Below are 13856 nucleotides of genomic sequence, written 5' to 3' on the forward strand. Positions count from 1 at the left end.
ACAATAAAGTACAATCTTGGTACAGCCAAGATATTATTAGAATATTTAGAACATTTCTTTGCACTGCACAGAGTGTATTCTTTATTTCTTTATTTGCTCACTGGTTCATCTGTAAAACATTGCTTATGTTCTAAACAATCTAAAGACATTACAGTAAAAAAGATTTGCCTAAACATAGAAATCAACATTGCTACCAATTGCTATCATCACATCCAAAGCTGTCAACACTGACAGATAAAATTATGATCAAGCTAGCATCACAAATCTACATAAACTCAAACTGGAATACACCCTTGTTTGACTAAATAAAAATGTGGTGAAAGTTCACAAATAATAAATACATAATAGGCTATATAGACTATTTGACATATTCAACTTTTGTATGTAATAAAAAGAAAAGTGTATCATAAATACATCAATAAATTACATCAAACATCTCGTCATGGACTAAACAGACACTCAAATCCCTCTTCTGTAAATTCAACTTGCATAGAGACCGCTAAGAAAATTAATTAAAGGTGGAATCTCTGCATCTCTAGCGCCACCAAGTGGCATTGCAAATAATAAAATAAAATAAATGATTTAAATGTTTGTAAAATAATGTGGCACAATTAGAAAATGGCCAAAATATGTTCTTGTGTATATAGCCCTCATACATTAGCCCATTACAGGAAGCCCAAAATATCAAAATTTCTGAAAGGCCTTAAATCAAAAGCCCCATCAGGCAGTTGTTTAAGGCCGCATAGAAAACTAAGAGCCCTTACCTTCCACTGCAAAACAATATTTTTGTTTTCCAGTAAAAACATTTAAACACCATTAAAAGATGTTCAAACGTATCTTCAGAGAGTATGTTTATTTAATGTTTGTTTTTTCAAAATGATTTTTTATTTATTTATATTTTATTATTTTGTTTACTTATGTTTGTTTTTATTTGATTCCTTTATTTATCCTCCTTTATTTTTTATTTTTGTTAATTGTTTTTGAAAAAACCCCAGATTGTTTTGTCTCATCTACTAATCTAATCTAAACTTATAGTGAAGTCTACTAAAACAAGAAAATAAAATGAAAAAATAAATTAAAATCATGCTTCTTAAGTACATCTATCTTGTTTTAATAATGCTTAGATGTTTTTATTTGAAAACAAGACAAAATTAAAGATTTATAAAATATTTTTTTCAGTGTTAAAGGGATATTTCACGCAAAAAAAAAAAAAAAATTTGTCATCATTTACTCACCCTCAAGTTGTGAATTTCTTTCTTCTGTTGAACACAAAATAATATTTTGAAGAATTGTTGATGGGCTCCATTGACTTCCATAGTATTTTTTTCCCACTCTATGGAAGTCAATGGGGACCAGAAACTGTTTGCTTTTAGAACCTCATACAGGTTTGGAACAACATGAGGGTGAGTAAATGATTAATCCCTTTAATTAGAGTCAAATAAATTCAGGAAGAACGGATTTGTATCAATTTCTATAAAACATTATATAGGATTATTGATTTCAATTAACTGCTAGACAGATGTAAAAACTGAGTACTCGCTGTCCTTGGTCCCCATTCACTCTGTTCTGTACACAGAAGAAACATTAGGGGTGGACGTCACTGATCAGACATCAGTGCTTATGGCACGTGTGTTAGAGTAGAGGTCCGGTCGGCTTCGAGAGCTCAATGACGCGCTGTGTAATGAGGGAAGGGTGAGAGACAGGGGCGGGCTGTTGTAGTGGGACGGCATGTAAGTGACGCGTTCGCCCCCGTTCCGCGTTTCGTCCATGGTGTGGATGTAAAATGGAGAGCCGTATGGGGAGCAGGTGGGACAGAAGCTCTGCGGTGGCGTGGGCTCCGGCGACAGGGAGAGAGGGGTGGAGGAGGCCCCGTCCACCCGGGACGGGATGCATGCGTTGCAGGGGAACTGGGGTTGTGGGCAAACAGCATCTGGATCGGAGCCATTCTTCTTACAGCAATAATACTAGAAGAAGACATAGTAGTAAGAGAGTCAGGTGTGCAGAAAATAAATTTGTTAATTGCTGGTTAATTATAGGAGCACAAAATTTCCATTCAGTGTCACCAAAACCAGAGAAATATATAATTCATTTAAATAAAATAAAATAAAATAATTGAAATCTATCAAAAGTAAAAAAATAAATAATATAAAATGTAATTAAAATATACTCCCTACTGCTCCACAATTGTTATTGTTATAAATAAAAATGAAATCAAGTTTATCAAGATTCTACATCCTACTCTTTCATTATTGTTATTGTTATAAATAAAAAAGAAATAATTTAAAAATAAGAAATTCATTCAAATCTATCAAAATAAATCCCAACTAATTCACAGTTTTTATAAATAAAACAAATGCGAGCTCGAAATGAGCATTTATAAATTAAATGAAAATATACAGTTTAATTAAATGTCAAAATCTGCATCATACTGTTGCACTAATGTATCATATTACACAAAAGTAATAGTTTATAAATAAAATGAAAAAAATCATTCAAATCTATCAAAGCAAAACAAAAAATATTAAATGAAAAATTCTGCATCCTACTGTTTCCCTAATGTTATCAGTATAAATAAATATAAAAGTTAAAAAAAGTTTATAAATAAAATAAAAACTAATGATTCACTGTTTTTATAAATAGATTATTTCACAAAATTCACTCAAATCTATCAAAAAACAACAAAAACAAAATGTAAATTCTTTCAAATCTATCAAAACAAAAAAATTAAAAACTATAATATATTTAAATAAACAAATCTACATTGTACTGTTTCACTATTGTTATCATTATAGTGTATTAAATAAAATAAAATAAAACATTAAAATATGATGTTTCTTTTAATAAAACAATTTATTCATTCAAATTTATTTAAACAAACAAAAAGTAAAATAATAATATAAAATGTAATGTAAAGAAATGTAAAAAAAACAAAAAAAAAAGACTATTAAGGCCTAAGAAACGCATAGAGGAAAATAACTGTATTTTCTTTTTCTTCATGAGTCAAAACCACAGGTGTGAATGGCGCTCACCTGAAGGCGACAGTAACACAGCACAACAATGATACACAGGAGTATCACCGTTGCGAGAATTCCTCCAGTAATAACCACAGTTCCAGCTGTCATCCGACCGGATCTCCATGAAACTCTAGAAGCGGACAGACACAGAGTGACTTTCAGACCACCTGTACAAGTAAAGAGGCCAGGTGACCACTTTGAGGTCCATTGCTTTGGGTGCAATGCCAGACTGACCGCAAGATGGCGCTGCATAATAAAAAAAATCATTCATATAGGCAACTTAAGAGTGTGGAACGCCATGCCACTCGAGACAGACACATCATCAGTGTTCAGTCAGTTTCATTAAGCACGTGCTGACAGAGGAAGTGTCGGCAGGATTGAGTTTGACCAGCACTGCAGATTTAATTAAGGAGAAGCACTGAGAGGAGAGAAATGAAGCCTTACAGGGGGCTGACAAACAGAGAGAGAGAGAGAGAGAGAGAGAGAGAGAGACAGACCAGACACACCTGCTCCTCTCTCTCTCTCTCTCTCTCTCTCTCTATCTCTCTCAGACACATCCACTCATGCTGTGGGGAAAATTACATCTCGACTTTTTTCTTTCTTTCTGTCTTTCTTTCTTTCTTATTTTTTTTTAAAGAAAAGTTTGCTGGTTAACTATAGGAGCACTTTCCTTTCCATTCAAGGTCACATAATGGTAATTCAGTCAAATTATCAAATACAATATACAGTATAATATAAAATATTTGTATCATTTTTATATATATATTTTCCTACATATATATATATATATGTGTGTGTGTGTGTGTGTGTGTGTGTGTGTGTGTGTGTGTGTGTGTGTGTATAACTTAGTGTTTTGCTGCTGTTATAAATGTATCAAGTGTATTGTGAACCAAATTAAAATAAAATGAAATAAAAAGCCTATTCCTTAATCTAACGTTTTACTATATTGTTATAAATAAAATAAAAAATTAATTAAAATCTAACAAAGCCAAAAAACCCAAATGCATTCAAATTGATTCAAATGAAAAAATATATAAATATATATTACAATAGGCTATATTATAATTTGCATTCAAATATATCAAAATACAATTATTTTAAGTTAAGTAGCCTACACTCAAAAAAATAAGCTGTTGAACGAACTTAATTAAATTATGGAAAACTTTTCCACGAAAATGAATTACATTTTTCTAAATCAAACAAAATCTAATTTGTTTGAAATGATTTGTTGTAATCTTGTTGTATGAACTTAAATTCATTTAGTCATTCCTGCTAGATAAAGTTTTGTCAGGTTGACTACATTTAATTTTTGCCCCGCCCAAAATCGCCAACATTATAATTTTAGCTAATTTGACTCTACAGTTATTTAAAGGTAAACCATGACAATAAAAAAAATACTAAAAAATCTTTTCTCAAATCTTTTTTTCTCAAAATAAAGCAAAAACAAAACATCTAAAAATAAATTTTACAAATAAAATTAAACAAAAAGCCTTCCCCCATACTGTTGTTATAAATAATATAAAAAACATTTAATTTTGTCAGAGAAAACACACACACACACACACACACACAAAGAAATGCATTCAAAACTATACAATGATTTTAGTACGTTTTTTAAACAATAAAAAACATCTTTTCTACAATCAATTATTAATTATTAAAATCTTAAAAAAGCAAAAATAATAGTACAAAAAAACATTCTCAAACCTACTTCCCTGTTCTGCAGTTCTCTTCGCAATTTTCAATCAACTGCATGTTTTAATATCCTTCGTTTGTAAATCACTTTGGATAAAAGCATCTGCAAAATGAATAAGTGTAAAAGGTAGATCTTTCATCAGCCTGGTGCAAAAAGCACAAGCTATAATGAGGATGGCAGTGAGTAACTCTGACCTCCAGCCCATAAATCCAGCTCCAATCATGCCTAGAAGACAAATATGTGGTGCATCTTTTAGCCATTCCACTCACATACCGCTTCGGCTCAGATTATACAGCAACAGTAAAAGAACATGCGGGCTATAGCTGACACGTGCATCGGTATTCGGACCCACCTGCAAAGATACTAAACTATTAATGAGCACTTTATGAATTATTATACACTGCTGCACTTCTGTGCATTTTTACAGGGACCTATAAGTGCTTAAAATGAAATGTAGCTTGACAGTTAGTAGTAGTGCAATTAATCTGGAGAAGTCAAGGATGAATGTAGAAATGCTAGTGGAAAGGCTACAGTTTGTGTCATTATTCATATTAATAATACAAACTATGTATAATAATATTACACTTTTGTATAGGGATGAGTATACAATCTCTGGTTTCTTAGCCACTGTGGGAGATGTTGATGCAGTAATCCTGATGTTTGCAAGGTTGCTTAAATAGATCCAGAGAGGCCTGTTGATGTTTCAAACAATAACTGAAGTTTATTAACTCAAAATAAAGATGAATCACAACATAAAACAAACAACTTAAAGGCCGCTCGCAGGTTTGTTGCACCATGCCATCCTAGCTCTATGTGCACAGTCAAAAGACAGTACGCTCTTGCACCAGCGAATATTACATTTCATCTAGAGTGTAATAGAGTTGTTTGTAAATGTAAAAAGTCTGCAAAGTTTCAAAAATCAAAGTGCACGAAAAATTTAGAAATAATCTGTTCTGAACTGCCGAAACAAGTCTTCAGCAATTCCAGTCTCACTTCCTGTTACAAACCTATGTAACAATGTAACAAATTTGCATAATGCCAGCCTATGGTCTTCATTGGAAGCCTGCAAACAAAATCTACTTTGACCCGCCCTCAAACAGGAAGAGATTGGTTCGTGTTGTCAACATGTTGAGAAAATGCTCCAAAGTGCTCCAAATCCACTTTACATGCACTTCCAAAGGATGAGGACTCACGCTGAAATTGATGCTGAAAAACTGTTCGTATCAGAGTGTTTAAGTGCTGAGGAATATCCGGAGCTGAAATTCAGATATGGTAATGGCCATTTTGTTTCTGACACTGTAAGCGGTAGACCAGTCACAATAGATTGGGTCATCGGACCAATCAGAGCAGAGTATCACAACAGACTGGGCCATCTGACCAATGAGAGTAGAGTAGATCAATCACAACAGACTAGGTCATCGGACCAATCAGAGAAGTGTAGATCAATCACAACAGACTAGGTCATCGGACCAATCAGAGCAGAGTAGATCAATCACAACAGACTGGGACATCTGACCAATCAGAGCAGAGTAGACCAATCACAACAGACTGGGTCATCTGACCAATCAGAGCAGAGTAGACCAATCACAACAGACTGGGACATCTGACCAATCAGAGCAGAGTAGACCAATCACAACAGACTGGGTCATCTGACCAATCAGAGCAGAGTAGACCAATCACAACAGACTGGGACATCTGACCAATCAGAGCAGAGTAGACCAATCACAACAGACTGGGTCATCTGACCAATCAGAGCAGAGTACACCAATCCCAACAGACTGGGTCATCTGACCAATCAGAGCAGAGTACACCAATCACAACAGACTAGGTCATCTGACCAATCAGAGCAGAGTAGACCAATCACAACAGACTGGGACATCTGACCAATCAGAGCAGAGTAGATCAATCACAACAGACTGGATCATCTGACCAATCAGAGCAGAGTACACCAATCACAACAGACTGGAGCACTGGACCAATCAGAGCAGAGTAGACCAATCACAACAGACTGGGTCATCTGACCAATCAGAGCAGGGTAGACCAATTACAACAGACTGGACCAATGGACCAATCAGAGCAGAGTAGACCAATCACAACAGACTGGACCATCTGACCAATCAGAGCAGAGTACACCAATCACAACAGACTGGACCATCGGACCAATTAGAGCAGAGTAGATCAATCACAACAGACTGGACCATCGGACCAATCAGAGCAGAGTAGACCAATCACAACAGACTGGGTCATCTGACCAATCAGAACAGAGTAGACCAATCACAACAGACTGGACCATCGGACCAATCAGAGCAGAGTAGACCAATCACAACAGACTGGGTCATCTGACCAATCAGAGCAGAGTATGCTCGCGGAAAGGAGGGGTTTAGAGAGACTAAATCCTTTGTCGAACCGTTTCAGACACTGCAAGAAAAGAGGGGATGCTGCAATGAGTGAGAAAATGAAAGTGTTTTTGACCTTGGTTGCATGTTTAAAAAATCTAAAATTACTATTTAAAATAATAAAATAAAATAATGAGGTCATAATACATTTTTAAGTAACCTTATCAATATTGCACTTTTTATGAAGACATGATTGACTTATGAATGGCCTGTACAATATATACATAACAGTATGTATGCATAAACATGCAATAATCTCCACGTTCACTTCCTGCCTAAATCTCATTCATTGCTGTCCTCCTTAATTATCCCACAATCCTTTCTTTTCTTTTCTATCACTAACCCGTTTTCAGAAACCCGTTTTCCTGTCGTTTTTTTTGTATGGTCTACTCTGTCAGCAGTCCGCATATTCAATAGAACAGAATAAATCACAATCCATTCCCAGCATATTCAATAGAATATATCACAATCCCAGCATATTCAATAGAAACAGGGATTTTATTTTATGCTCTGTATATTTTGGATGTCTTGTTGAGAAGTGATAACGGTTTGTTCAATTACAGCCAACAGAGAGACTATGGAAATGTTTTTTCTTGCTGCCAGTGAACTTTCTCATAAAAGGAAGTTCATTCTTCACAATGTGCCCGAATTGGAAAAATTCTATTCTGTCATCATTTATGTTCTTCTGAACCTATATGACTTTTTCTTCTGTAGAGCACAAAAAGAGATATTTTGGAGAATGTTAAAGCTGCTCTTTTCCATATAAAGAGTCGAGTTCCAGCGGAAAAGTGACTTCTGACCCGACGCGTGACGTAGCTCCTCTTCTCTTATATCGAATTCCTCCGACATTTTCTTGAAAACTTCTCGTTTTAGACTTCTAAGTCGAGACCGGCGTTAGTTTTGCTCTATTTTCTGCACTTCCGTGTTTCAGCCAGTTATTATAGTTTAGAAAGTTTTAAATAGTATAGCCGTGCTGAAGGAACCTAATGTGATTCACAGACTAAGTAATGTAATATAAGTATGTAATTCTGTTATCGTTATTTCCAGCTGGCTATGCGCCTCTGCAAATGTACAGTACGTGTTTATGTGAATCATATACTGATGGAAACTGTAACAGATAACTAAAACTCAATGGTCTTTGACAAAGACATCTGGATCATCTTGTGCATGCATCACACATCTGCCCAGCTCTGCATGTTGTGGCACGCTCAATTGCAGTTAAAGAATAAACATGCTGTTTGAATTCAACAGTGACCTATAATGGAATGATCTTGCTCTCAAAGCCGTGCTCAACAGTCAGAACACACACTGTGTGAGTCCTCTTCTATCCCATCATGCCTCTGCCTGGGGGTGCATGTGCCTGTAACTCCAGGATTTATAGAGGTTTTATATGAGAGTCCCGTTCCAAGGTCAATCCCAACTGTATTAGAGGGCAGCTCCAATTTCAGACAGGTTCAAACTACTGACCTCTTATTCAGCATTACATACGGGACAGTGTCATTCAGAAGTGTATTTCATTTCACACGCCAACAAATGTAGGCTGCTGTTAGTGATGTACAGGATGAGGACATGATCTTATGGGTGTAGGTTTGAAAAATCATGAAAAAAGAGAAAAGGGGAAAATCATTCTTTCAAAAGAAAAAAAAAAATATTGAAAATTTGTAAGAATTATTGTATCAAAAAATAATTGTGTTAACATTCTAATAGACACCCTATAGGAAAAATACTCCAGAAATGTTTTATATTAATTATTCATATTTATATTTAAATAATTAATAATTATGATTAATAAAGATAATAGCCTACTTATCATTTAAAATGGGAAAATATTAATAACTAACTAAATAATAACAAAATAAATAAATAACTAAACCGATCTAAAACAGAATTTAATTTCGCACTATTTTATAAATATTATTTAATACATATTTATATATTTTATATTAATATTAAATGCTTTAATTTATATTTTTTTCATATATTATAATTCATATTTCTATATATAATTTATTATTATAATTAATTATTAAATGTATTAATAATTAATTTAATAATAATAATAATTATTATTATTATTATTATTATTATTAACAGAATTATAAAACTAAACCAATCACTGCAGATTTTCTATTTGATCTATTTCATACATTTTATTTAATACATATTTATATTAATGTTAATTACTTTATTTATACAATATTTATATTTCAATAATACATTATTATAATTATTTAATTTATGATTTAATAATAATAATTAGAAAAAAATAATAACACTAAACCAATCCATATAACTGCAGAATTTAATTTTGATATATTTCATACATTTTATTTAATACATATATATGTTTAATAATTAAATACTTCATTATTTTTAAATAAGGGATAAGACACAATACAATAAAATTATTTATTGTATAAATAATTTTATTTTCCCCCTCCCCCTCAGATAATGCCATGGCAAGATTGTCTCAAAACAGTTATAGTTATTTGGTGGTATAATCTATAGCTCCCAATATAAGTTGTCGTCTCTATTACGAACTGGCTTTAATTCCCTTTTACTACACTGTCTGCAGAGGGCTGGGAAGCAGCTCACTGCATTAACCAATTTCCAGCCTCTAGAGTCCATAAACCAACTCACAGTATTTGTATGCCAGCACAATGACCTTTGTAAGACTGATATCTTGTTACAACACATGTAACTCAGTGAATGGAATATGAACTCCTCACTTTTTGCATAGCATTTTACACAATAAGTGCGCAGTCTAGCAGAATAACACATGCAGCAACAAAAAAAAGTCCATTCGAGAAATATATATATATATTTTTTTTATTATATATTATTTATTATCCAATGTATTAATAGTTTTAAATGAGTGAGGTTATCTTGTAAAGCAATCAAGTACAGGTTATGCATCATTGTAACTTCAGCTAGCATTTCAAAGGAGACAGTCACTGTCTTTGCAGAATCACAGTGTTCCTTTCTCTTCTCAATAATTCAAAATAGTGCTTCACCAACAATATTCTTCCATCACCAGGCAGTTCTGCTCATGTATATATAAGCTCACACTACATCCTCTGGAAAAGCTCTTATTTCAGTGTGTTATCTGACAGAATGCATTTGTATTTTGTTTGGCCACAAAGCCCAGATGCAATCAGCATCTCTTTTAGAAAATATCTCCTTTGAGATTAGTGCAAAGAGGGATGTACATCCATGTAACTTATGTGACATGTAATCATAAAATAATTATAGCATAGGGATCTATATGGGATTAAACCCCACTGTTTTCCAATTGGACATGATGACCCTGAAATAACATTTCTATCAGATTTAGGATTAAGTTTAGGGTCTGAGTTATACATTAGGGGATAGAATAAAACAATAAGCTGAAATAAGCCGTGGTTTACAGTGAATTTAGAACAGCTAAGGGGCGTTTTAAGGCACAATGTGGAGCAAAAAGTGTATAGCTATTCTAAACTCACTGTAAACCACGGCTTCGCGGAGCTTATGAAACTGTTATTCCACATATCTGTCAAGGTTTCATAAAATAAACACACAGCCACAAAATGTAATGCTATATTGATAAAAAAAAAATATTATTCTTCCGCCAAGCAATGTAGATCTTCAGAAGCGGAATGATTGCAAAGCAACACACAGACGCAGTGATACTGATGTAATGAGGTCACAGGTGTAGCCTCGAACGCGCCTCAACCAATCAGAATCAAGGACCGGAACTATCCGTTTTACGAACATTTTATCATCTTTTCCCTCTGATGTTCATCAAAAGATGATGTTCCAGGATAATGTCCTGTAAAACCACTATCACTTTAAACCACTAAACACGAGCAAAACAGTTGGTCTTCAGTAGTTTCTCTTACAATAAGGTAATAAAGGTTAAACCATATCAGTTCCAAAGTTTTCACGCTTTTTACTCAGGGCAGGGCAAGTCCTTTTCTCTATGGGCACTACAAGTCTTGACAACAAAATAGCCGCATTTCCTATTGGCTAGTAAAAAGTAGCCTATTTGGTGTGTGTGTGTGTGTGTGGATACTTTTGAGACAGAAATTCGCAAACGGTAGCCAGGATTACCACCTCAGGCGAGCGACCGAATATTTAGCGCAGTATCAACGAACGCAGCTAACGTCATCTTTATATAGCTTATAACATGTTAAAACTTGCTCCATAACGACATGAAACAAATTTCCTTAACTATAGCTTCGTTATAAAGTTGATTTTGGTCTAAATATGTCGCCGTGTCTTTAAATTTGGAACTACAACCATACAAGCCCAGAAACCATATAGAAAACACATGTGTGCAATTAGACTCTTTACCAAAATAAAGTAATAATAATATAAATTAATATAAAATTCACACAAATCATTATGGTCATTAATACAAAATTATGCCATCAAATTCATTTCGAAGAAACCGTTTTTATCGAGTATTCCATTCTATATATCTTTTTTTTTTTTTTTAAATACAAATACAAATAAAACACAAATGAACAAGAACCAGGATCTGAAAAGACAAACCCAATCCTACCTTCACTGAATGTCTGTGTGAGAGAGGTCTGGAGACAAACGCTCGATCACACCATCTCTCATCCGATTATTTCCACACAAAGGGGATAAACTTGTTCTCCAGACCTGAAATATGTCGGGCTACATGTTTAGATTTCTCAAGCTTTTGGTAATGCCCATGCAAGTACAACAGAAACAGCGAAAGGAGGAGTTACTCCCTGCGCGTGGAGAGAGAGAGACTGGAGGAGACGCGCGCGCACTCAGATGAAGCATCAGATAATGGATAGTTACTCTATAAAGGCGGTCTTATGTCAGGCAGAGAAGATATATGTTGTTATTGTAAAGTATCAAGTAACAAGTCATTAAAATCGAGTCATTTACGGACAAATATTGATTAGTTTGTTTGTATTTCTTCTCTGACAATCTCCAAAAGAAGTCAAATCGTCAAATTTTGCGCGCTCCCAAGCAATGCACACATTGCCTGGATGGAATATGTATGTGGAACGGAGCGATTTCCCCTCCTATCAAAGTGTTCCATAACCACTCCAGCTCTAGAACCAGTCCGGGGTTTACGTAACCATTAATTGTATCCACCTTATATTTAATGTAATAAGCTTCCCGTGTCATTTGCTTCCAGTTATTGTAGCTGTACAAAGGCTGATTGATGTTGCAAACTGGTATTTATTATATTGTTTCAATTTATTATCAAAATCATAAACATACTGGGCTGTAGAGCCATAAGCGAATGAACCATGGGTAATTGGGCAAATGCCCAGAGGAACCACGCAAATATGTATTTGTATTTTAAAACAAGCGATTCATTCTCAAACGTATTTCTAGCCTAGGCCTATACCATTTCATCAGAACGTTCTAAATTCCCTGATTGTTTTGTTTAAAGTTATTTTCATTATTATTATTTTATATGTTTTATGTCGACGCGCGATCTACCGCCAGATTGACACTACTGTGTGCGCATGCGCGTTCGAGCGTGTCCACTGGCGCGGAGCAGAGCGAGCTGTTTCAATTAATTCCAATGGAAGTTGAGCTTGGAACAGCTCGCTCTGCGAGCGCTAGGCTAGTGGCTAACTCTAGGTGTTAGTGCCAAAGAGTCTTAATCCGCCACTGTGTAGAGCAAATAGTTTTACCGTTTAAATCAAAATTTCACATTCTCACAGTACTCAAAGTTTCGCATATTCACAGGAAATAGCTTATTCCGCATGGAAAAATAAAGTGGATACTGATTCTTGACTAAAATTTGTTTTCTGTTCATCTGTTGTTAATTATTTTGAACCAACATACAAAAGTGCGCAATTTAATTTTGACTGAAAACCTTACTGAGGTATGAACCTCATTCACAACAGCGCCATCTTTGATTTTTAACGGGAATGAAAGCGAGGCTGAGAGGGATAGACATGCATCTCTCAGTGGGTTTGGGTTGTGTTTCTGGATTGTTCTGCTGACAAAACACTGCAAAAATATCTTTCCAAAAAATTTCAGTAAACAAAAAAATGGAAAATTATAAGTGATCTAGGAGCTTTATACAGAAGATGCCATTGAAAACACGAGCAGCCTCGCTTTCATACCGGTCATGGCGCTGCTCTAAATAAGGTCTATAGACCATGTGATAACTTGTCTTATCTAGATAGATAGGTCACATATAGACTATTTTCCAGAGAGTACCACAGGAAAACCAGGAGGTAGGACAACATCTCTATGGTAACCAGCGGCATCTTGGCAGGGAAAAGGTCTGTGTGGGTCAGTTAACCAGGGTAATATGATTTGCCATGCAGCAGTGTGCTTTAATTCGATCCCTATCAGAGCTCCCTTCCCTCTTGCATTTGTACAAAGACCCTTCTATAATGGCATCAAATCACATAAAATCACTGCGTCATCCGGCTCATGAGAAAGGTACATCTCCAAATGCTCTCAAAGTATTTCAGTAAACAGCTTTCAAGCTTCACACAAGGACATCATAAAACAATCCGTTCGATCACACTAATTGCACAGAAATGTTTGTTTTGATGCTCCATAGTGGCAGAATACTGAGATATGATGTGAAATGAAAAGTCCTTGTGTAATTTTATGGTTTGTCACATGGATATAGGCATACGAGCAATGCTCTAACAAACAAGTGTCACCACCAAAAGTGACTCACTGCCTTGTTTTGCTTATCGGGTTCATCTTCCATTATTGGAGCTGGCAGAGGTTAGCAAAAGATATTAGAATTCA

The 13856-nt window shown here is 34.8% G+C and overlaps 1 protein-coding gene across 2 annotated transcripts; it reads right to left on the bottom strand.

The window, feature by feature from the left end:
- Nucleotides 1-59: 59 nt before the first annotated feature.
- Nucleotides 60-11834, bottom strand: fam163ab (family with sequence similarity 163 member Ab). Of its 2 annotated transcripts, XM_084116566.1 has the most exons (3): nucleotides 11650-11834; nucleotides 3030-3144; nucleotides 60-1964 (listed from the first exon to the last, which is right to left on the bottom strand). In XM_084116566.1, the coding sequence occupies exons 2-3, from the start codon at nucleotides 3120-3122 to the stop codon at nucleotides 1605-1607; spliced, it is 453 nt and encodes a 150-aa protein (XP_083972692.1). In that variant the 5' UTR covers nucleotides 3123-3144; nucleotides 11650-11834; the 3' UTR covers nucleotides 60-1604. The 2 variants fall into 2 exon arrangements, with proteins under 2 accessions (XP_083972692.1, XP_083972691.1); XM_084116565.1 differs by lacking the exon at nucleotides 11650-11834 and having other exon boundaries at nucleotides 3030-3926.
- Between the last annotated feature and the right edge of the window lie 2022 nt (nucleotides 11835-13856).

The sequence above is a fragment of the Abramis brama genome (assembly GCF_963993115.1).
Source record: "Abramis brama genome assembly, chromosome: 6".
Lineage (NCBI taxonomy): Eukaryota > Metazoa > Chordata > Actinopteri > Cypriniformes > Leuciscidae > Abramis > Abramis brama.